Genomic DNA, 27100 nt, shown 5'->3' with positions numbered 1-27100 from the left:
TTACTGTTGACGATGTCTACGTTTACAAAGTTACAACTAGTTAATTGCTTACAATTTTCATGTAATTAAAGCCAACAGTTAAACTTGAGTTATTGTTAGATGCGGTAGACTGTTTGAAACTTGTGCTTTGTGATGTCGTTAAAATATCGGAAGGTTTTAATTACGAAGCTTAAGGAACAATTGGTAGATTCGTTGCAGATAAGACGCAAGTCTGAATCTAATAGCCTCATTGTTATTTTTAAATGAGTTGAGAATAATATTCAATTACGCTTTTTACTGAATATCGGTAAATTAAATTATTAGCTTTATTTTTAATTAATAAATAGTAGTTAGAAGGCTGAGATGAAATGAGACGTTTTGTTTCGTGTAAAGCCATGTAAAATTAACGTTGTAATTAATTTAATCTTTGTTAAACTTTATGTTTGAGATAATCAAACTGAGTCACTCAAAAATAAGATTATATTGGATTAAAAATATATAGAATTACATACTTAAATGTAATCTTATATCTGTCTTATTACGTATGGTATAATATATATAACTATATGTCCCTAAACAAGTTGTAAACTAACTACTTAAAATAATTATATTTAAATATTCCAAATGTTAGACAGAAACTTTCGTTCAAAATAAATACTTCGTACATGCAATTATATATGTGTCATTAAGTTAATTGGTATAAGGTTTGGTATTTAAAATTGTGAATTTGTTCATTATTTTTATGCCAAATATAAAAACCGGTAATTAAATTTACCTAATTAAACGTAAATTCATGCCTACAACATATGTACATAATTTGATGTCGTTAATTTAAGCCAAATTGTTTATATAATTATGCAATCTATAATTAAACATTATACATATATTTTTGAAAGAAAATTATTATAGAATATAGGCAAAAATATCGCTTATATATTATAACTGGAGTGCTGAATAGTAAATTATCCCGAACAGAGTTATAGAATGTTTGATTCCGTATATGTGAGAAAACGTTATATTATATATTTAAACCTTATGTTAAAGCACATTACCAAATAAGGTTTAATACACAATACAATAACTTATTAACGATAAAAACGGACATAAAGAACGAACACTATATTACGGGGTTTATAAATTAGATTGTATTTAATTTACAATGAATTTTTATTTGAGAAAATGAGTCTCTTACCGTTTCTGATTAGAATCTGCTTTTTGAACCAGTGGTACTTTACATTAAAATTATTCCTGTACATTCATAAATACGTGAGCCTACATGAATAAAGTATTTCTTGATTTTGAATTGACGGAAGTGACCCGGCGGCGTTTTTTTGCAACTAAACTACAAATTGGATTAAAGTGAAGGTGTGCAACGCAAAAAATAAACCTCAAGATTAGATAGAATTCTCTGTGTACGCTTTTAGGTCAAGTATTGTCGCCGAGCTTTGCATCATACAAATGTTTGACACTTGTGTTTGCTGATTCTACACAAGTTTAAAGTGCTGAAAGCTCTTCACTTATTTACGAGATAATCCTGCTTTACCTTGATCTCTCTAAAATATTATCTGCAATTTAAATCTATTATTTGATAATCTATTTTCGAAATAAGACAGATAAAAGATTGCAATTCAAGTAACACTTTACTCAATAAATACATGCTATTGTTTAGTACTCAAAATCACATACTTATTCATTATGAAAAATAGCATTATATTTTTGAAAGGAAATAAATTTATCATTCCTTTGTTTATAATGGAAAATTAAAATCGAACGAAGGGTAACGACTCATTGATTTTATCAAATAATAATTACACTATTGTTGTCTGTAATTTGTATCAATGAGGGCACTGAAACGATCTAGGTGTAAATTTATGTTTTGTATTGTCAAAGGTTCTTAGCTAAGGCATATTTTTGTATATAATTCGAGTGAATTTATTTAAAAACCATTAACAGGTCTGAAAGCTGTGAACAACTATATAGATCTTTTCATACAAGCGTCCTGCATTGCGCCAAATTTCTATTTGTGTTGTTCTATTTGTTCTTTTAATTGGAACAGCAATTACGAGCATGGCCCGGCATGTGACAAATTAAAAATGTTCATTGTATTCCGAATCATTTAGATCGTTGACAAGTTTTTAAACTATTAATTTTATTTGACACGTCTCATGTTATAAAATATGACCTTACGTTTAAATAACACAATTTAAAAAATATATAAATGAATACGTCGATCACAATAAAATTGAAACAACATTTTTGAACGAAATGATAAACCTGTGCCAATGTCTATAGCCGCGAGGATAGGCGGAGGTACACATCACTTTAACACACGCTATCGGAAATTATATCTAATTGGATTTCAACATCATACTCTGCAATTTTATCACAAATGTCTCTAAAGATATTTTTAAGTTGATAAATAAATAAGTTTATTCAGTTACATAACCGAGCACTGGGTACACGGAAAACTGTTCCAACGCCCAGGCGGCCCTCACTGCGACTGGATCCGGCACGCGTCGACAGAGGGTGGCTGCGATCGTCGAACTTCGTTACGATTCGGAGAGAAACGATCGTAAGTCCTCGGGCGGTTTCGGGACACGCGCGCCTGCGGGCGGGCGGCACCGCGGCGCCTGTGTGCCCTGCATTACTCGCCTAGTACTACACAACGCCGACCAAGCCTTTCATTAAATTTCCTTAAATCGAACGATATGAATGTATTACTTATCAAATCTCTATTAAGAAAAGTTAGCTCGTTCATGGAAATTGGTTCATTTTGACTCGACTACATTTTATATATATTTTTTAATTTTGTATATGATATACTAACCAATGATGATATTTACAGAAATGTAATTTTTACTAAAAAGTAAAAATTATGTTTACTAATTTCAATATAAATAATTTATTAAGTATGTCTAATTAGAATTATAGATTTTTTATTATCCAGTGTATTTTGTTTAAATAGAAGGAATAACTCAAACCGATTGTACGTAAGTACCGAAGTGTACAAAAACTGACCGAAGACTAGGTATTGTAAAATTGTCATATAAAGTACTTGACAATATTGATTTACCATGTAATATAAAATACTTTTTATTTGATTATTTCGAAACATAAAAATGTTTCCAAATGAAAGTATTGCAAAAGTTTGTTCGCAAACGACAGCTATAATCTAATTTGCTATAGTAAATTATCTTGAGGCCGTGACATCTATTAAGTGAGGTTCAAACGAGACATAATTTTACTCTCTATTTTATAAAAATAGAAAGCAGAAAGTTATAAAATGGTATTTATATTTGCGAATGAAGGCAGGATGAAAGCATCTGTACCGGTATTTACACAATAAAGATTCATAGAATATATAATACGAACAGATATTGATTGATGTAAATTTTGCCCGTTTTTTCACGTCTTTCGTTTATTATGATCACGATGACATCATAAAAACGGTTGTAATGATCGTTCATCAAATTAAGGTTATCGCCGAGCTTGACATTAAATTTAGGAAAATTCGCAAATTCATGTCTTCAAATATGGTGACTTTATTTCACGAAACAAATTATTACATTAAAATATCACGTTTGATTTTTTAATAAGATATAATAAAACACATAGTGGCGGTCATTATGTAGTGGTTATTATAGTATATTTATATTATAAAGCTCATAATATTATATGAAAGAAAGCTCGAGAACTACAAGTATCTTCTGAATCTGTCCGGTATTTTTTATTAGGTTAAATAGTCGTTAACGTAACTTCTAGTCAATATAATTAAAAATCGGAACGGAATCCATAAACGACAATCAATATAAATGTGTATGATTCCGGTTAATAGGATCCAAATTCAATATAAGTTAACCGGAGCATATCTAGAATAATATAAAAAAATGTATGTCGACGATCGTAGATAAAATACGAGTGCAAGAATATGCACGATAACGGAACATACTTATGTATGTCATAATAATATTGGAACATAATAACATGCATGTGCAGCGAGGCTTGTAAAATGTGTCTGGAAATAAGGGTGGATGACATCCCCTTTGAAAATTTGTTATTATATCTTTCTTCATCCTTTTATATTATTTGTTAAATAGAATAAAGTTTTGATAAATAATTTTATTTATGCATACTGCCTGATTTGTTATAGCTGTCTACATTTTTTATTAAAATGATGTATGAATATAACATAGTTCTTGTTTAAGTCTAATGAAGTATTAAGAGTATTTATGTGTCCCTTATATATCTTTTTGTATGTGGACAGATTACGAGTTTTTATCTCTATAAGCATCTAATATAATTTAACTGATAAATTAACTAATAAATTAGAATGATATGTGATCGTGGTTAACGTAAAATCAAAATATAATCGACATTATCTCATTTTTTTTAGGCAATGTTTTTTTTAAGCATGACTTATTAATTTGATACGAGTATGTATGTGTTTTTAAATATATAAGTCAATATACGATCGGCCATTAAATGGCTATTTTTTTGTTATTATTCACTTTACATGCCATATAAAAAATAATCGTATGAATTTGTACCATATAATGTTTTTAAATGTATGGTTAGAAAAATAAATTGCCCGAGAAATATAGGTCGCTGGCAGGTTGAGCTTGTAAAGTACTGATTAGGGGTCAAATTGAATCAGTTGTTGAGGTCCTTGGATTGACATTATGAATAAAAGTAACTATATTTTTGTGACCTATATAATATAGCTTCATATTAATAATACAAAATACTATCAACTATCAAGTATCAACTATATCTATCTTCATAGGATATAAATACTTTTGAATAAAACTTTGAATTCACGTCGTCATTGAGTCATCTAATATATTAAAGATAATTGAACGAGCAAACGAACCGAAAGTACGTTACAAGGGAATAATATGGCGTTGGTTGCTAAGCGCAGGCGTGAGTTCCTGCCTCCCTGCACCGTGCACGGAGTGAGGCGATGCGACATCAGGCCCACCGCCAGCATCAGAAGCGTCAGAGCCCCCCAACTTTAACACTAACTTGGATTTCGCAACCCACTGCATTGACGCCTAAAGGGAGTAGAAGCGGTAGTACGTAATGAGACTAAATTTAAACTCGAAACCTCATCGAATAACCTGTCAAGTATATTACGTCACAATATCTGCTCTAATTATAATTATATTCTACACTGTATGGAATTAGGTATTATAGCGGCATGTTTATGCCTTGAATTAGATTTTGGCTTGAATTAAAAGATAAATATAATTTTTAATAACTTGCTTTGGCTATTTCATTACAAACGACGACCAGGTGTATTTATATTTTTATTAAATAAATTTAGAAAAATAAAAAACTCGAGTAAAAATTGCAAATATACGATAATACGACTAGGAAGTATTTTATTGACCTTCTTAAAAATGCTTTTTCCTAGTCATGAATATTCAAGCATATTGTTTATTTTCGTCGAGGACTTAAGAAAAAGAAAATACTACAGTACGATTCACTATTACCATTAGGATAGGTAAGCCGTGTCGTATATTTCTAAAAGCTTTTACCATTTGGCTGAAACATTGCCGAAATGTGAGAAAATAAAGAAAAAAAACCGTATTCAGTATGGAGTAGGTACATTCTCTTCGCTCTGGTCCTAACTCAAAACTTTAGTTTTAAAAAAAATAAAATATCATGCGTACTTACAGTTGAAGGTCGATATCTTGTATTTACTTACCTGAAAAAGAGATATATGTAATTAGACAGAGTGCAAAACAAAAGAAAATAAAGTCTAAAAAAGCCCATAAAATTTATACTAAAATTTAACCTAAAACTTATATCTTTAGCAGATAACTAGCCGAATGTAGTCCTCCCATAGATAGCGGCTCGGGCAGAAGATACCAGGGCAAAAACCATATTTTAAACGACTGCATTGATCGCTCGGATCAGTCAAACATGTGATTTAAGATGTGAAAACACTCGTGACTACAATTACAACAGTAATAACATTTCTCACATTTCAAACACGAACACAGCAATACAATGTATTAAACACATTTGCTACTTAGGATTTTACGTCATATGATAACTGGGGTATTTCCGGAGAAAAATGTCTAGAAAAAGCAAGTTTTTCTGTCCATTTGTTACGTCAGCAATAAAAAATTACGCCTATTTGTTTTGAACTCGTACAATAGACATTTATGTCTTCATTTGTTTGTAAGGAATTGTTGATATATTCAGACAATTCAAGGTTTCAATTTAGCTATACATAGGTTTTACTATAACATACAATACTCCATAATTGAAGTCTTTAACTATTACATTAACCTATTAAATAATAATAATTAACTTAATAAAAATACTATTTAATGGTGGTATTCATAAGGGTTGTATATGGGGATGCTTGTTGTAATACGCGGTGAATTGCTTATTCTTGCTATGAAAGCGTAGCTCAGTATATCAAATGAAATCCGTAATATTAAAAATAATCAATTAGTTATTTATTTAACACATAAATACATACCAAAAATACGACACAAACTAAGTTTTACTGTTTTGCGGTATACTGCGATAAGTGAGTGATACCTAACCGGACGGCCTGCACAAAGCCCCATTATCACACATCTCCAATATTAATGGAACCCGTTAAGAGAACAAAGTAATAAGTAAGGAACAAGTTTGTCTCACTAAGCGATCGACTTTTCTATTTAACGTCATTATACAACTTTTTAATATTGTAAAATATAAGTTTCATAATCGAGTAAGATTACGAAACAATTCTCAATATATGCAAAAAACTGCCCTTTCGTTAAAATACATAAATATTTAGTACATACTTTTTAATAACATCGTCACGGTATAAATATTTGTCAACATGAACTTTCGAAAATTCGGACCAAAAGGATCAAAGGAAGGAAGAAAGGGCACGTATCAATGCTTTAAGATTTCTTCGAACAAGAACTTCCGAATGGTGAAACTTATAAATTTAGGAAATATTCATTTCATTTTCAGAAAAAAACTATAAGAATAATATTTTGGTTATTATGAAATTCAAACAAAAAAAAATTAAAAAAATAAGTCACTTATAATAACATATTATACACATGTGTGACTATGTCACCGTCATTTTCAATAGCGTTAGATTATAGTCTCTGTATGTCGAAAAATTAAGAACCGTAACATACTGCTTACTAATAATGTACCACTTTAACACATTATAATATACGAAATAAATAAATGTTATATTGACAATTTTACGTTCAAATTGATAGGTCTACTCTTAATGCTTTTAATACGTCGCTATAGTTTTAAAAGGTTGCTTTTTGGCAAAAACTCCTAATTTCTGAGGAGTTAGTGCGCCCTGTTACTTAAATCGAGAGGACGAATTATCAGTATAATTGAGCCTTAAATTAACAAAGACAAAGGCAAGTTAACAACGACGTTAAGGAAATATGGACGTACAACTTATTGAACTGATTATGAAGATTAATTTTGTACTGCTGAAAGTAAAGGATAAAGTTCTTCTTCATTTTCTATTAAAACAAACATTTATTATTGAATCTGGATGAATTATTATATAATTCATCAATAACTTATTAAATAAAGATAGAGCTAAACGTATCATTTAGGCTTTTGTTTTAACATAAACATGGTTGACATGTTTAATTAAAAAATGTGAAACGTATCAAGTATTTGAAAGGCTTGTAAGAAAAAATAAAGATTAGTTATTTTGCAAGTGATATGATAGTTCGTAAATCAATAAAATGAAAGTTATGTGTTACATTGAATAAATGCTGTGAAGCGTTCAAACTTAGCGGAACTACAGTAAAAGTAGAAAGTTCGTCCGTCTCTACTCGACAATAACATCAATCGAGTATATATATAGCTTATTACTATATGAGAATACAATTATTCTAATTACAAGGTAATTTATGTACTATTTAACAAAGAAATATATTTAAAAGTGTACCTTTATCAAAAGTGAACTTAAATATTCATAGAATAAATGAAAGAAACGACGTGAAAAGCAAACTACGTCGTAACCCTTGCTTCGTTTAATCAAATAAATCTTGTCCGTCGATATCTGTTTTCGACAAGCTCTTTAACAATGCTACCGTAACTGCAAGCGAGGAATAGGAAAAGTAGTCGGATGAATGCTTGTGACTAATACGTCTTTTAAAATCTAAACTCTCTTTGAACAATTTAAATCCGCTTAAAGCAATTTATAGCCATTATAGCTTCTTATACTAACGTTAACAATTCACTATGATCTAGGTTAAATTTTTAAGTCAAGGGAAGGTTTACTGGGGTGTAAGGTTGTCGTTGTGTTGTGTATATAACGTGTATCTTTGTAATAGATAAATAACAAAATATTTCGGCCCGTTTAAAGTACTATCAGCAAGAAACAAGACTATTTTTTTTATTTTAAACGTTGAATAAATTAAGAAGCCATCCTTTACCGAGGGGGTAAATGATAAATTTAATGAGACTATAATAAATAAGTGTACCTTACCCACTTCTACAAAAGATTTATTTTTTGCGCAGTTAAAAAGATATATTTTAAGATGATAAAACAAAAGCTTGATTTAAATTTATATTCTTCAAACGATTCTTTGTTCAAAAAGTTGTCACTGTGTGCAATGGGCTGAGAAACATTATTATTCCGTTTATTAATTAGTCCCGTTCTAAGCGGAAAAGACAGTGAACGGCTCGGTTGTCGCAGTGAAGAAGTGAGATCAATAGGAACCGACCGTGACACAATTTTCAGTATCCGTAAGGCAGACAGGGTTGCGGCGTTCAAAAATAAACATTCAGTATCTATATCCCGTTACATAGCGAACGCTGTCGAACAAAGTGTAATTTTTTCAGTTTGCATAATAGAGTTTGCACTCTACGGTTATTATATTTGTGCGCCTAATATAATGTTTTCGTATATAAAAAAAGCTTTTATTAAGATGAACGATTCAAGAGATTACTCTTTTGAACATTAAACTATAGTTGAGTAACAGAAACTATGTTACGAAGTTTTATAAATATTCGCCTTTTTCTTGTTTAAAATATTCACTTAAGTCGATAAGGAAATACTGCTTTATACAATTTATATACTATGTATAGTCGGATTTAATCAATCATAGTAATCCGGAGCCACCAGGCTGCGAAGCCGGTACTCAGACAGATGTTCCCTAGAATGTATCCTATTCACGCCTCACGTAATTTATCTTATTTGTTTTCCATTTAATATTTTTAAAATACAGTACTATATTGAATAATTTATTTTGATAAAGATAAAGAAAGTAAATAACATATAAATTTGGGTTTATTATTTCAAATACATTTATAAACTACATAGAGATAAAAAAACTACCCGTTAATATACATAATATATTATTTATTGTTATGTAATAACACTAAAAAGCGGTACGTTTGCATTAACCGAAGAATGCGGGCTCAATTTAATGTGTTTAATTTTTGATTGTTAGTAAAAAAACATACAGACGAAGCCCACATAGGTTGGATGAAAATCACACGTATAATATTTACCAATTTGGATAGGTGTGGTGGTATAAGATCAAATCATATACGCAATAGGAGCGAAGGGTTTGCCAAATAGTGTGACATTTACTGCTGTTAGCAAACATTACAATCATATAAAACAATTTCTTTTAACAATATAGTTTGTATAATAAAAGTTTGGATTAACAAATACAATTTGTATCAGAAATTCCCTTACAGAAGCGGTAAACGCTACTCGACTTACCTAGTTTAGGTATCATACAATTTCCAGCGTAACTATATGACCTACTTACATAAACAATGAATAGGTTAATAAAGAGTTGTATAACAGAACCATCACAAGCTATAATGAGACATTTTTAAAATACCTAAGTAAAATTTTGCTTTTTAAGATGAAATAAAAATGTAAATAGCTTTCTTACTTATTAATCAATCTACATCCATTAAAATAGCTTAGAATTCATTTAGAATTTAAACAAATAGAACCGTGTAATATGATATTATTACCTTACACACTCAAACTTCGTGAAATATAACAAAAAATATCACAAATAATAATTAATTTAAATAAAAATCCAGATATATAAATCATAACTAAGGAATTAGTAATTTTTTTATAAAGCTAAAAAACTAAGGAAGGAAATCGATCTCCGTAAAGATAATATTTGGAATAAATTTAATATAACTTTAGTGTATTTTATTATTTGTTGCAACTGTGTAATTCCAGAAAACCTCAAAACTCAAAAGTTCTACGTCAGATTTCATCACGTATGTACGCATATATATTATACATAAACCATGTAATTTACGCCTGTCAAGGAAAATAATAATTATTCGATATTAAATAACGATATAAGTTAAAAGACAACGTCGTTGCATACATTTGAATTTACTCGAAAGCGTTTCATTATCTTGTTATATGATTGGCATTATTATAAGAAGTGAAACAAAATGAAACTAACAGGTGGACCTCATTACGCTCTTAAGTTATAATGATGATGTTCAGGACGCCTGACGCGATATAACGACAAGAGACGGATAAAAGAAAAGGCACAATGGTCCAGTCGGACCAAATGGCAAGAGAATTAGTACAGGACGGCCTGAGAAACGTTGGACAGATGACTAGCTATGGCGGGCGCACAATGGATTATAAAGGCGAAAAACAAAAAACTGGATGAAGCTGGAGGAGTCCTATATCCAAAGAGGGGAAAGTGAAAAGCAAATTCTAAATTTTAAAGTCACCATTATTCCAACCAATGATTTATTTATTATATAGGTTGACGCACGGGCAAATGGGCCACCTGATGATAAGTGGTCAGCACTGCCCATATTAAACATTAGATCGCCAATACACCACCACCCATGTAAACTAAGATGCAATGTCATGTATATTTAAAGCTGCACGTGAAATAGCTTATTCACGTGTATACTGTATGTAGCAATATTAGTTTTCATAAGGAAAGCACTCTACTCACAAATTTGTTCCTTATAATTAGCAATTGTTTATTTCTGTACTTTATATGTTATCCCGTAATGTAATAATTTAATTGTAATAAAAAATAAAGTTTCCAGCGTAACGCGGCTCGCGGCGCTGTTTAACTATTTATACGCTCTACGGAGCGTTTACGGGGTGCTACGACGATTTTAATTTTATCTCACCGCGAGTTGTTTTTAAATCTGTTGTTCTTTTTAAATACAAACTTAAATTGGTGAATACGAAAGTAGTGATTTAAATGAAAAACCAAGTCATCCGGAAAAAATATATACGTAAACTTTTTTAGATATTAAATTTATGCCATGTCATGTTAAGCTGTTGAATAGATATACTATGTTTTCGTCTTTCAAGTCACCATACTTGGATTTCACTAATATCACTGCTTCGTTTGATTCAACGATAATAGATTATATAAAAAATATTATTATTATTTTAATAGAAAAGGTTACATAATTTTATGTATTACTACATTTCCGATTAATAAGGGATCTTCAACTATAAACCTATGAATCAATATAAAAAAACCTAAGAATAGTAATACTGGCACATAATAAGTGTTATTGGAGGTACATTAAAAAAAATAAGCTAATTGCTTGGATACTAGGTGTGGTGGCGAGTATAGAATAACATGGAAGGAGTAAACACTAATTTTCCCATGTTTGTATTTAGGGAGGGTATATGACATAGAGAGGCTTGAAATTTCGGAACGAAAGGACGCACTAAAACAGGTTTATTAATATTATTTTAAGGGGCCAAGCAGACCCTTCAACTTCAAAGTTATAATCAATAGAACAAGATAAACGAACTCACAAATAATTAAAAGCAAACACAGATCGTCAGCTACGTTTCCTTTTTGAATCTATGCATAATCTTTTTGCACCTTAAATGCAGAAACTTTATTTTTCAACGTCGGAGAATTTAAATGTTATATTAGTTATTAAGTTGTAGTGTCATGTGAATTAAAAAGGTTTTATTAATGGCCTTACATTATAAAATATTTAAATAATTATATTACTAAGGGTCATATCACATTTTATTATTAACAGCTATAAATATAAAAGAAATATTTTTATTTACTTTAGATGCTTGATTATTATAGTGGCCATTATGTGTGGCCAGAAAACTTAAACATTTCTAATATACATGTACATACATATATATGTATGTACATATGTGTAAAAAATCAATATTGTCAGGTTCAAATTAATTGCAAATAGCTTCAGTGGAGGTAAAACCATAATAAAGCCAAAGGCTAATTAAAATCATATATTTGATACAAATGACAATAGCATCTGTATAAACCGCAGTTTTTGTATATGTGTATATACACAGTTATTCTATTATATGATAGATTTATATAAAAACTAATCATCAGCTGCTTAGTTCGTTGATCATCAAGTGGTAGGCATAAAAATTTTTAATAAAATTAATCGGCAAATTCAGAAAATATAATTATTATATTTAATGAATAGATTTTACTTAGTATCATATATAAACGATGTGAGTTAAAGAAAACGAAACACACATTTACCGCTAATAATTAAAACAATAATTTAACTTTATCAAAATTAAAAAAAAAAACGCACACACACACAAAAATAAATACTCAGATTAATTTCGAAGGCGGTGTTAGATAAAGGGGGACAAATTTTCGTAATTAAAATCGTCGATTCCTAATGTAACGACTGAATATCGTAGATATTTGACTTTAAACTTCATATTAAGTTACATTTAGTAGTGAATAATACTATTTTATCTTGTATGAATTTGTGACAGACTAGTTGTCGCCCGCAATTGCGTTTGTTTGGTAGAAAGTAGAAATTATAAAAGTAGCCTATTTCCTTCCTTGGAGTTCAAATTTCATCGAATTCGGTCAAGTGGTTTGGCCGATAAAAAGAGCGACAGACAGACAGATTTGTTACTTTCACATATTAGTATAGATAAATATCTCTGAAGAGTACATAGAAAAATATCATATTTAATTTTATTTGAATTTGAAATATATTAACGAAAATAGTTTCATTATAATTACATGAATGAAACAAACAAATATTTCAGATAACGACGAATAAACAATGAACAGCAAAATGTACAAACACGACATAAAGATATAAAATATATTCTACTTAAGAACGAGGTCTAAAAAGAAACTTTTTAAGTACGGCATGTGCTTACGAACATACAAGAGAACTTCCGTACTGTACGCAGTCGCTTTTAAATGCATCACGAATCCATTACAATGATGTACAAAATACTATTTGGCTTAATGCAATACAGAAGAGCAACAATAATGTTCAGCGAATAAAGCGCCCAAAACTACTGTTTCATTACTCAAACCAGCTAGAATGTTTGAATTGTATGAAAATTCAATATAGATTTTATATTACTTTAAATTTATGTATTAAAATCAATCATTTTTATGACTTCATTAAGAATATATATATTAAATATGCTATATGAATAAGGTCATAAAAAATAGTAATAATATATGGATATAGATTCATTAAATAACTTAAAAAAGGGTTAAAGGAGGTTCTCCTTTAACCCTTTTTTAAGTTGTGCTTAGCAGATTTTTGTGCGGTCTTATTTTTTTTTTAATTTATTCAAGAGTATTTTTAGATAGTGTAGAGCATTTTTGTACTTTGTTATATTAAAATAGTTGAATTTTAAACTGAGATATACATAAATAAAAATATAAAAAGTATAATAATAAACATAAGTAATATAGTATAAGTATAGTATAAAAAGCAATCTTGCATTTTGTCTAGTAATAATCATTGTATTTAATATCACATATCAATGACATTCGTACTTCAAAAGTTCACATAATAAATTAAATAATAATTTATTTTAAAAACAAATAGTATATATTCTTAATATGAATAGTGGCACAAATATTATATGTATTTTGATGTTGCATAGCTTATACAAACACAGGAAATAAAAACTTACCCTATTATATCAGTAACGAGTCAGAGATAGTTATTGCTAAAAAGTTTATAAAGGTTAGGAAAACTAAGTTTTTGTTTAATGAGACAAACAAGTTGCTATGAAGATTTAAGAAGATAATGAACAAGAGTTATATTGGAAGTAATTAAAAACGACACAAAGTAAAATTATTACAAGGTGCTTTGATTTTGATTTGGCAAAAATGAATAACTCAGAAATATATGAATATCGAATCTTAAAATTTTATACTCATGGTATACACTATCAACAAGATAATATTTTTAAATATTAAGTGATATTTATACATATTTGGACTTTATTTTGATATAAATATGACGATTATACTCGTTTTACACACAACTTCTCTATATTTAAACATGTGTATACCGTTTCTTTAACATTTACTTTGTTAGATTGTAATATAAATAACGTTTTGCAAATTATCATATTTTTCTTCATATTATTATCGAATGTAAAAAACATAAAGAGTTCCAATGAAAAGAGTTCTTACTTCTCATTGATAACAAGTTACTTAGATTTCTTTTAGGACTTGGAATTTGTTTATTATAGTTTTTCTAACTTGAATGATTGAGTTAAGTTGTTGAGTGAATGTATGAATGATTTAAGATGAAAATGTCTACATTATTAAGAATCATTGTTTACCTTTATAAAACCAGCATTCTTCGATTTGATGGCCCCCATGCAGTTATCATATAATCTTTTTATTAGCACCTTATACTATATATTATTTAATAATATTTCACATATATAAATAAGAACTTTGAGGATAGTTAACATACAACGTTCAACAATAGGTATATATAGAACTATTACACATAAAACATTTTTTTATACTATATTCCTAATTGTTTTAGTTATTATCAATTCCTAATATTAAACGCAATTTAGCATAAAACGATGATTCTAAGGATTTTTTATTGTTTATATTTTTAACGGCAGTCGAAAAGTTATTCACAAAAGTCCATAATCACTTAAGAAAGAATATCACAGGTGGATTAAGCGACATACAAGCGAGACTTCTAATATTTAAAAATCTATAACATTTATTTCTAAACAACTCTACAAGAACACTGTAACATGAGATAGGCCCTACAATTGACGCAGGATATGTTTATACAACACGATAACTCTATAAAATAAATTTTATCATCAGTCTACAGTTCAACTGTATTGTAACAACCATCAGAAATAATATCCATTAACGACAAACGCAGTGAGGATGATAAAATCTTCTTTGTCCGTGCACTTGATAGTAAAAGCTTTGTATTTACACAAATAAAACGTCTCAGTTTTCGGTGCAAAGTTCTCTTTCGCGACATTCGACACGTCAGTGTTTAAACGAATCGAAGCTTTCAGGACACACGTTTGTCATCAGTTCATTTTATTGTGAGTAGAGAAAGTTAACCTCAAAATAATATTTTTAATGCTACGTTTAGGAAACGATTGTGGTGCCTACGGCGCAACGCCGAGCGCCGCGGTCTGCGCACACTCCGCCGAGCATCCCCGAGCTCTCCCAGATCTTACTCCGATATTACCTCGGGCTATTTTGCTAGTAGGTACTTCATCTATTTTATGTAGACATATTAAACGAGATCAGGTAAAATATGAATTACTAGCCTCCACATCGACCCGCCCACCCTCTAATACTGTTATCTGACAATGATATACAACGCTTGAAAAGAAAAATACAAATAAGGTATGTTATAGAAATGACCGCTGTTATTGATTTATCTTTTCAGTGACTGAATAGCCGCTTGAATTCAATGTACATGAAGTACCAGATATTCTGTGAAGGAAGGGATTTGTTTTGTATTTGCTGGACTCAATTAGCTTCAGAAATACACGAATGTATGTATAAATAAAAATTAATACACATTAGGACTAATTTGCATTAAATATATCTTAAAATGTATTTTTTTTATTAAAATACATGTTAAATGCCGTCTTTTATCATCATTTCAATAATTTATGCCTTGTTTTATTTAATTAAGTTTGAGTTTTAATTATGCTATTAGTTTTAACAGCCTACAATCACCATCTAAACTCTACGATTCTTAGGAGTAAGGCGTTAGAAGATTAGATAAGAAAATAATGATATTATTAGATATTTGTGGTTTCAAACGGAACTTACGGCTTAACGTGAGGTCGTTAAGTCCGGATTAAGCTGACCCGAGCTGTAATCAAACCCGCGACCCAACGTATAATCCGGGTTCAGTACTCTGTACATCCTTAGTTAAATTATAGAATAAGCTAGACGGACATTATTTTTCAAAGAATTGTGTGTATCTTACAATCATAGAAATAAGACGTTTACCATATTTTTTACCTTTACATCAAACATCAGGTACTTTTTGAACTTATATATGTCATAAGTTCTTGTTAAAGTATGTTTTTGAGATGTTTATCGTTTAATTATGCTTGAAGCGCTGGAAGGGTTATGAAAACTGACATAAAAGTCGATTATGTGCGAAGTAGGACATAAACTCCCGTTTTAATTTATTTTTATTTTATAAAAAATATAATGTCATTTATAAAGCAAGAAATTGAATTGATCAAGTCTAATATAACGCTTGGGGTTATATATTTAATAAAGTCTAAATCATAATTCATTTCGAAAAAGATTAATATTCTGACGCAATATTACGCCCCGAGGTAAAAATTAATCAGGTTGCGCAATTTTAGGGTTAATTATAACATTTCGGTATATTTACGTATTTTGTATTTTGTTATTTCATATTTACGTGCAATTTTAGTGCGATCGCAAAAATACAAACCGAACTTTAAATATTCTATATATTATTATTATATTAAATAATGAATAACACTACATTTAAATCTTAATTGTAATAAATTATAATATATAATAAATTGTTTAAATATTTACATTTAATAAGGGCTTGTATATGGAGTGAATAATTAAATAAAAAAAAAAACGGACTGCAAAGAGATGGAAGCGTCAAAGAAGCTTTATATTCTTGATTTGGATTACCAAGTATGTCTCACATTAGTAAGACCTAGCTATTCTGTTGAAGAAAGAAAAATTCTTTCGCCTCATCTTGCATCTACAGCTCTAGTTTTGTTCACAGTTGGGATTTTGTTATTTTATAGTTTATGTTTTAAATCAATAATCAAAAATTGTAAATTATGTAAGAATGTATGTTTTATTAAAACTAATCTGTATACATATAGAATTAATAAAAACTTGGAACTGTTCTTTATATACGAGTAAATATTTTAGTCAGTGTATTTAACGATTTTTAATAAAATTTGCAAAAGGACATTAAAGACGGTTGCTAAACTATCCATTTACAACACCTCATAAAACTAATTTCATCGAGGCGAGGCGAGGCTAAAGAGTGTGTCAAAAAAATCGTCATCCATATTTTCTTCTGGGATAGTCGGGTAAATACTCTACAGCGACAAAAATAAATTAAAACTGGTCTTTTTTAGCAACTGATTTTAACGTCCCTTTACTAATATTATTAAAAATTGTTAAGATTCCCTGTCTATTTAATTAATTTTAACAATGCCCAGTATTTATTGAATACCTTTGAAATTGCCATGAAAAGAAATTCGATAAAGAAAAGCGATTCAATATATTTTAATAAATAAAAAAAACAACACAACATAATATAAACTGATATTCAGATAATATTTATGGAAAGAGGATGTAGTATTTTCTTTAATAATCTCTTATTGGGTTGAAAGTAGTCTGAAAGACATCATTCGAGACTAGATTAGAGACCAGAAGCTCACGTAAAGTAATTCAATCAATGCATTGGGATGCTATTTGATAAATGAAGTAGTGTCAAGTGCTGAATTCTCAATTAAACCAATGACTGAATCGTGAGTTTCACCATACACTTCAAGCTGCTTTCTGCAGATAGATTCGAATAGATAATTAAATGGAACGACAAATAATACCCACAAAACAGACTTGTATAATACGTATATAATTTAAATCAATATCAAATGTATATTAAAGAAGAAATTACAGTGTCTAGTCGAAAAGTTATTTGAATAACTTGAGCTCCGAAAGGTTTTATAAAGTAAAAGCCTAATTTCCAAAGCATTTTCTGTCTGCAATTTATCCCTCGTTATGTTCTATTGATGCAAGATAAAATGTTAGAGTTTACCGCATCGCAACCTTTTCTACATGGCTCCGTACGTTTAAGTGCTCATGAGGCTTAATAACTCCATGATACTTAAAAAGGCGCTCCCTATTTTTAGACGTAAATGCGTAATGAAATCGTTTGGAGAGCACTGCAAAATGGACGAACGAGCATTTATCTCTCAATTTATCGAATCAACCAACGACTTATCTAAAAATATTTTATTTTACTAAATTTCAATTATTATTTTTTAACTATATAAATATTTATATTTTGTTAATGTTCGAAAGAATCTAAATAAATAAATAAATACCTATATCTCACAGTAAAATGATACTTATTTTATAAGTAGTATAAGAGAAGTGAATATCCAGTAAGAGGAAATGAATACTACTTCATATTTATAAAATTTCAAGTGTTTGTATTAGGCTGACAATTTATTTTATTTTAGCCTTCGTTGACAGAAAAATTTTGAAACTCATAATACAGATTGTAAGTTTTTAATATAAGTTTTTACAAAAAAATACACTCCAAGAAAAATTGTAACTTACCTCACTAGAAGTCAGGTAACAAATCCTGGAGTCGGTGCTGTCGATAGAGGCTTGCTGCACGATGCCATAACGGGATGACTCGCGATCGCTCGCATACTCCGACCGCACACTGTCTTGTCGATCGAAAACTCCTCTGTAACCAAATTAATTCGCATTTTTCTTCTCTCTAGAATTGAAAGACTTTGAGTTACAAATTAAATAAATAAAAATAAATATAATCGATTTCGGTATTTCACCCAGTAGAAGGAGATTGATTAGAGGTTGAAATCTAAGTGCCTTTATCTACTTATAAAGTATTTAAAATAAAGCATAAGCTGACGTTCTACGAGTTTAGTAATTGCAATTATTTCATTTTGTCACTTGACGTGAAACTGTGTGCGACAATACCGGATTACATCTGTGTGTCCTATAAAATCACACACTGAACAAGGAACGTAATAAAAGTTGGGGTAATGTTCTTACTACGTGACAACTAAAGGAAAATAAAAAAGTAATGGGTATTTTTACAGCTTTCTCCAATACTTCTTTTACTTAGGCTTTATTAGTTTTTGTCAACGTGATGTATGTTACCGTTATTTCTATAAAATTTTGCGTTTCAATAACGATATATTTTTTTATTTTTTATTATAGTAATTACGATAATTGTTTATCTATTTGACTAAACACACTCATTTGCTTGAGAATTTTATCTTCCATTATTCCTTATTATTGTGAATTACTGCAGTCATTGTCACTTCTATTTCCATACAAAATAGAATTCAGTCGGTCAGAAACAAAGATACATATATATAAAGATATATAGCCTACCTATACCAAATCTGATAAAAATGACCACAAATAAAGAAATAAGAAGAAAGTCAAGCATAAGAAGCATGAAGCCGAAGCTTTAAGGAACCATTAAATATACCTATTATTTACATACACGAGAACTTATGGCTATTACACTTAACTTGTTAACTTATTTTATACTCCTAGTCTGTAGTTACATAATCATATATAGAATATATCACAATTGAAATATCTATTTAAGCTTCGTCTTAAGCGTCAGTCATGAGTGGTTTTGGTCTACGAGATAATACGTAGATCGGTTTCGTAGAGCTTCGCAACAAGTCGAGACATGAATTACAGTTCTAACTATTGTTTAGCAAAAGCTGATCAAGGATAAAAGGCTACTATTGTCTTTGAGATTAAATGTAGAAATTCAACCTTTATAATTTTGTAACAATTATTATATATTATAAATAGGTAGAAAGAAGAAGCTAAAAATATAAGGAATACGAGTATAAGTATAAATAATTTTAGAACCTTTATTTCTAATACTTTTCATGAAAAAATCCAAATAAGGCTACGATTACAGAACACGTGTAACTCGCATACACCATATCAATATAATTATTATAAAGTTATCGTTTATATATAAAGTCTACGTAAAATTTAAATCAAATCGGGCTGATGGAAATTGGTTTAATAAAAAAGGTAAAAATTATATTAGCGCGTTTTCCACGTGACACGAACGAGTCGATTGAATTAAGTTTAAGATTTAAGGGGTGTAGCCTTCCTAAAATCAAAATTTTGCTGATTATACTCATGTTGAATTTTACGAAACAAAGGTATATAGTTTAAACTGTTCGTTAACAAACAGTTATTAAAGACATTGTCTTTTACGTATATATTTAAGGCTTGTAAAGTTTTGTGTACCCAACCCTGGACTAGTATGGTTTTGACGGCTTAAGAAATTTATATTCGTTATACCTATATAACATTTATACAACTTTATTATCATATACTAATAAAAGCATGTATATAATATAATATGATCTTGTATTAAGCGACATTCTTCATTTATTTTTACGATTTTTTAACAAAAACGTATTGACAGAAGTAGAAGTATACTTTATATTATGTATAAATGAGTACTTCGCCCAAAAACATGTATTGTCTTTACGGAATTGGAATATTTTATTTGTAGTGTGATCATACCTTAATTTAATATATTAAATTAATTCAATTAGCGGTTTCTGAGCTATCAAGTTTCAGTCATTATGTTAACGAAGGGACCTAAGGGGTAAGTTTAACCTGAGCAGTTTGTTAGTTTACAGTATAGTTTTATTATTAAATGTATACTTCTATTTGCGAACACATCATATTAACCCCGATCAATCTTGCTTATAATGAAATAACGAAATGTCTACATAGTATAAAATAAAGTCGCTTCCCGTTTATATGCTTAGATCTTTTAATCTACGCAATGAATTTTCATTACTACAAGTATTTAAAACGGCATATTTACCATGTATTTTATTTTTATTTGGTGGAGCTCGATATTTCGACATTATCTACGAATGTCCTGTTTACGAGACACACTTTAAAATCTTATATGGATTTTCATGTCGATTTTTATCAATAAATCAAATAAATTCCTAAGTAAGTAAGAGTTCCTTGGCACAAAACTTCGAGAAATTTTCTCTTCAAGATTGTTCAATCTAAAAGTTGTATATACATATAGGTACCCTTACTGTACCCGTTTGAACTATTATCGTCTAGTACACCTAAAACTAGATAATAAGAGGGTATACAAAACATTGTAACAAATTCACCTTCAGTTTCTAAAACGATGAATGAAACTTTATAAAGATTTACAAATCTATGTTAATACTAAACTCATTTGGTGGCCTATTGAGCCATAGGCCATATTAAATTTGACGTTTATTAGAATTTCATAAGTTTTTGGTCATGCAGTCAGTAACTGAAATTTTTAAATAATAAAGGTAAAATTTATTTAATGAATAAAACACTTACCGCTGCTCAAAGCTATCAGCTCTATTGCTTCTATAACCGGAATCGTTGAGGCTTCCTTCATGTCGGAGACTGGGTAAGGAGTCCCACGGTGAGCGACGAGGCCCAGGCGGCGGGGCGCCGCGCCAGCCGTCAGAGTGGCGATACCAAGCGGAGCGCGCCGACTCTCCGATACATGATGCGCAACGAGACGCGCTTACGAAACTAAAACAGATTCAGCAATTTAATGTGTAGTCTTAATAGTAAGTAATATTTTTCGTTTATATCAATACAAATGCAATTTTTTTATTAAAAACTCTTTGAATGAAATTAGGAAAATTTTTGAATAAAAACTTGATTTCAGGTTTCTTTGCTAATAGACGATTAATATATGGGTAGTTCATGTGATAAAAAATTAAATTATTTATGATTGTAAGTATGAACAAATAAAATAAGTAGTACATTGTATTTTGAATATCATATAATAATATACAAATTATTATACATTTCTTTAAAAGCTTTAAACTAAATGGAACTTGAACCTGAAATTTTCACGTAACGCAGGATTCAAGCACATTAATATATTCATAAACTTTTGTAGTTAAGGTGAACAATGAACATTCAATATAGCGCTACATAACAAACCCGAGATGGTTAAGGCGAGATAGTCAAGATAATGCGCTATTTCAATGCATTTAACGCAACCGTTCTCTTTTCCACTCGAATGAGATGACTATACACATGTTCCATATTAAGTCAGTCCATTTTTCAAATGCTTTTATTAATCCAAATGTTACGCTACACGACATAGTCGATTTAGAAAAACGAGGTTATTCATTCGATCTCATTTTGTTTTTATGTGTATGTTAATCGAACGCTTCACTGCTTGTAAGCCGATTTAATGCCCTGAGGATGATCATAGATTAATTAGGAAATTTGATTGTAATTTGTTCTGTTTTCGCAATATATATATGCCAATTGTAAACCAATTTTGGACACCAAATGGAATACAAAACACGTTTAATTTCGTTATACATTCGTTATACATATTTAAGTCCATTATACATAAAGCAACCTTTTAAATATAAATATAATAAAAGGTTTTTTTATATATATTTAAAATAATAAAAATAAACATGCACTGATTTTTTTATAATTCTTGTTGAATAATCAAATACCAATGGATACTATCAAATGAATAATAAAATATAAATTGCGAACTTTAAACTTCTCTAAAAATATATTCACAAATGCAAATAAAAGCAAAAGTACGAGCTTCTATCCCTCCCGTAAAAAGGCAAAGTGAAAAAGTAATCACAAAATAAAATAAAGAGGAAAATCAAACCGTTTCCTACATTGGGTAACCTAATTTAGAATGGACGTTTCGACAATCCCCAAGAGTCACAACAGCTTCGTGTCAGGTTGAAACTCGCTTCGAATCTATTACGAGTTTAACAGCATCGGTATTATGAGAGGAAATGTACGGGCGAGCGCTTCTGTGCCTAAATATACCTTTTACGTGATTTACTCGAAGTGAATTTCATATTTTAAAAATATTTTTCCAATTTCCTTTACAAAGTTGTTTTGAAAAATGCGTTTCTTGTACGTATCGATTTAATTTTATGATTTTACTAATTCCTTGGAATGAATTTTAATATAAACCTTTTTATAAAAAATCATTTTGTGTTATTTTTCATACCAAACTTTGGATTTTTTTAGCAAGTACATACATAGTTTTAAAATAAAAATTCCGTTTTATCTGTTTGTACAATTTATAAGATTTTAGCTATCTATCTCATTCGTGAAATTAATTCAAACAGTCCAATGAACAGAAAAAAATATCAAAACATGTTTTTATTATTACAGAAACTAAAGAAAAGAAGAAAAAATAATTTATAGCGCAAATAATACAGAACCATTAATTAAACATAATACGACGATGATCAATAATAATCATATAATAATGACGAAACGAACACATCTTTATTTGTTATATCAAATATATATATTTTAATTCAAACTGTAGTGATTATTTTTATATCTATTAGCGAATCAGCATTTCTTTTATATTATATTTTTTCTTTAAACGAAGGAACTGTACTATACAGCGTATGATTCAAACATTTTTGTAATACGTCCATTTCTAAATAAGGACAAATCTGAGATAAGAAGGCCGAGTAGCGCCCCGCAGCGGAGACCGTCCTATAAAGAATACGGGTGCTCTTTAATAGAATTGAAAATAGTGTGATGCTTTTTATCCTATTCTAGGGGATTAAATAGCTTTGCGATATAGTTTCAGACACCTTATTGAGTGCTAAGGTTTCAGCTGAACAAAAAATACTGTAAGGTTTTATCGAAGCACTGTATTTACGTTTTAAATATATGCTTTAATAAAAAAAATTGGAAATTTAAATTATGTCAAACATTACTGAGTATTTATATGCGTATGCGTATTTGTATTTAATGCTGAGTAATTATATAATATAAAATAAATTACATTCTTAGCGTGAAAAGGAAAAACATCGACAGGAAATCGCCTTGTGTTGGATGACTACCACTGGTGCTGTAGGAGTATACGCCTCATATCTACTACTTTAGAGAAGTTTTATCCATCATTTTTCTACATATATATTTTTTTAGTTTTAGTTTTAACATCATCGAGTTATATTCAAAAACGCTTCATTGTGAAGTTTACTTGAATAAAATTGTTTTGAATTGAATTGAATTACTAAAGAAATTTCCTATTACAGTTTATTTAAAACAAAAAAAAAGACAAACATTAACATTATTACTTAAAGGCAATGCACGCAAGCGTGGCACTAAACTTAAAAACTCGCATCTCATAAATTATTATTTATTACTAAAAGGTTTCGCTACGTCATGTATCAAGTTATTGAAGTTTATTTACATTCAAGTATTTATTTTATAAAGCCATAATGCAGGTAATAAATATTTTTTATAAGAATTTATTACGAACTTTATTAGTTTGTCTCATTCAAATCTTATTTGATCAGCTGATTTTATGCCAGTTCAATCCAACAACGGATAATGCCAAGAATATAATCACATCAAGTTATATCGACAGGAACTCTGAATTTTGACTACGGCGATCAATCTTAAGGACTAGTCTATTGCAAGTGTATGGTATGTGTAGTGTGTATCGGCACGGAAAGGCTTAAATAAGGTTCTTACATTCTTTCCGACACTCGGGAATGTGAAACTGTCAACTTCCGGGCGGACAGTTTTAACTATTTGACTCGAAATTAGAAGCTAAGGCCTTATATTATACAGCCAAACAAGCTGCCCTTAGAACATTGTGTTCAAGGAGAAAAATATGATGAAATATTTTTACATTTTACATGAAACTGTATCATGAATATTAAGGTTAGATAGAAAAGAAAAGAAATTAATGAATACAGTAAGAAAAGTTTTTACGTTTTATGACGAAATTTGAAAAATACATATCATTAATACTATAGATAAAAAATAAATATAGTCAATTTATAATGGTTTACAACCTTGTAGACTAAAAAATATGTAGCACAGTACTCTGTTTTTTAATGTAGATTTTTTTTTGTATTCATCCTGATCATTAACAGTGATGTCACACAATAGTTTTAACCATTTTCATGATTGTTTTTAAAATTATGTATTTTTAATATTATTTAATATGCATGTCCGATTTTTTAGTCTGATTTTAGTTTTGGTCCAAGTAATGTATTCGTATTTGATATTCGTGTAAATACATTTATGTTTAATTATATTAATGAACTTATTTTTTTTTTATTACAATTACTTACATTGGAATAAATATTTGACAAAATCGAAAGTTAAATGTTTATAACGCATCAAGTATTCCAAGTATGCGTTTTAATAAGATATGAAGCTATATGCTAGAAAAATATAAGCTTTTTTTTATATATGTTGTATAGTTTAAAATTAAGAGAAATTTACCAGCAAATGAGTCGACAAGCAACTCAAAATATTCCAGTAATCGGTTAAAATATCTTCAAAAAATTATATAAATATAATAACAGAGATTTAAGCAAAATTTTACTTTTTTATTGACTAAAGGAACAGTTAAAATAATAATCGACCTTATAATTTCACTCACCTTGACTGATGGTCACTTAGATATCCTTGATCTCGATCTCGTATACGATCCCTATAAAAAACGAGCTGTTATTATATTAATAAAAGTAATAATAAGATAACAATAAAAAAACAGTTTATTTAGAAAAAAATTTACTTTACTTTTGTCTGCAAAATTGATATAAGTAGGAGTGTGCTTGTATATAAATAGATAATATATACTTTGGCTTATATTACATTATTACAATATATTACATTAATGTTTCGTTAAGCATTTTATCGCAACTATCCGATAAAAAACCTTTTAAAGTAATAAATAAAATAAAAAAAACTCTCGATAAGAATTTCTTAAGGAACTAGTTATTAGAAGGAGAAGCAAATTTCTTTGTTTCCTCATTCAGATGGGACACAAACAGACCTCGTATTGTGGTCGCTGAGATAGCCGCGCTCGCGCTCGCGGTCTCTCTCGCGCTCCCGCATCAGCTCGTTGCGATCACTAGAACAATGGCAGATTTTAATCAACTCGTAGATTAAAAATGAATCGATTTATAAGAATAAATACGAAAATTAGAAATCATTACGATCAAGGATGAGATATTGTACGATTTTTTAACGATTAATACAAGTATTTGCGATATTTGCTTTTATTATTCGAAATAACGGAATATCTTATTGTACTTTAATTATAACTCTTTGCAAGTTTCTTTTTATAAGGAGAGTATTCGTCTTCCATGTATTTCTCTATGAAGGTAAAATATCACGACTCTCCTCGAGATTAATTTATAACTAGTGTAGCAAACCATTCTGTTGTTTATAACATATTGCAATTTTATTTGCCGAACAGTGACCACAGAACCTTGAGAACGTTTTAACGTTTTTACTATTTCATTTGTAAGCGTTAATTGGTTAATAATAAAGGGAAATATGAATAAACTCATTTAAATAATACGGCTTATCGTCGTTTCAAGATGGCTTTTGCAATATTAAATCAAAGACGAAATATTATACTTTATTTAAGTAGGCTCTTACATCGTTTTTGTCATTTTACTAAAATGTAAAGGTATTCATTGCTAATGACTATTTAAGTACTTTAAGTAATTATGCTGATTATATAAATATCTTATTCCGAAAACTTTAAATATAACCAATAAACCATTAATGAAATACCTCGTAATTTTCGTATAAAACGCGATATAACGTACTAACCGATAACATAATTTTACATAGTATTATATGATAAATTGTGTAACTCCTTGTATCATCAATACTATTATAACAGTCATACAGGCATCTTTAAAAATATATATCAAAAGTAAAACATTTAAGAATTTATTTTTGTTCTTATTATTATAATTTAGTATTTCTCTGAGTATCATTTATTTAAATTCCTGCGTCGCATCCTCTCAACAATAGTAAATTTTATTCTTTAAAGTTAAGTTTATGATATTGGTATTAGTTATAACTATGAATATCTTTATATGTGTAAATAATCTGTACATACATAAATGTAACTGAATTCCTCCTAAACGGTTGCACCGATTTCCATGAAAACTTTTTCGTATATTTGAGTGGGTCCGTGTATTGTTTAGATGGACTCCATACGTGACGCTGCGATCGGGAAGAAAATAAATTCTTATTTCTCC

The 27100-nt window shown here is 29.3% G+C and overlaps 1 protein-coding gene across 13 annotated transcripts in view; it reads right to left on the bottom strand.

Moving 5' to 3' along the window:
- LOC125063932 overlaps nt 1-27100 on the bottom strand; it is an 81412-nt gene that overhangs the window by 33127 nt on the left and 21185 nt on the right. For 10 of the 13 annotated variants that reach the window (XM_047670649.1, XM_047670653.1, XM_047670641.1 and 7 more), the window contains exons 16-19: nt 25876-25953; nt 25480-25530; nt 21390-21590; nt 18591-18723 (exon numbers count right to left, since the gene is read on the bottom strand). In XM_047670649.1, the coding sequence (XP_047526605.1) occupies nt 18591-18723; nt 21390-21590; nt 25480-25530; nt 25876-25953 (463 nt within the window). Of the gene's footprint in view, nt 1-2253; nt 2441-18590; nt 18724-21389; nt 21591-25479; nt 25531-25875; nt 25954-27100 lie in introns of those variants that run through there. The other 3 variants (XM_047670654.1, XM_047670651.1, XM_047670652.1) reach the window with 1 other exon arrangement.

The sequence above is a fragment of the Vanessa atalanta genome, chromosome 5, assembly GCF_905147765.1.
Source record: "Vanessa atalanta chromosome 5, ilVanAtal1.2, whole genome shotgun sequence".
NCBI classification, from domain to species: Eukaryota; Metazoa; Arthropoda; class Insecta; order Lepidoptera; family Nymphalidae; genus Vanessa; species Vanessa atalanta.
The sequence above is the reverse complement of the archived record's forward strand: the minus strand, read 5'-3'. Positions and strand labels throughout refer to the sequence as shown.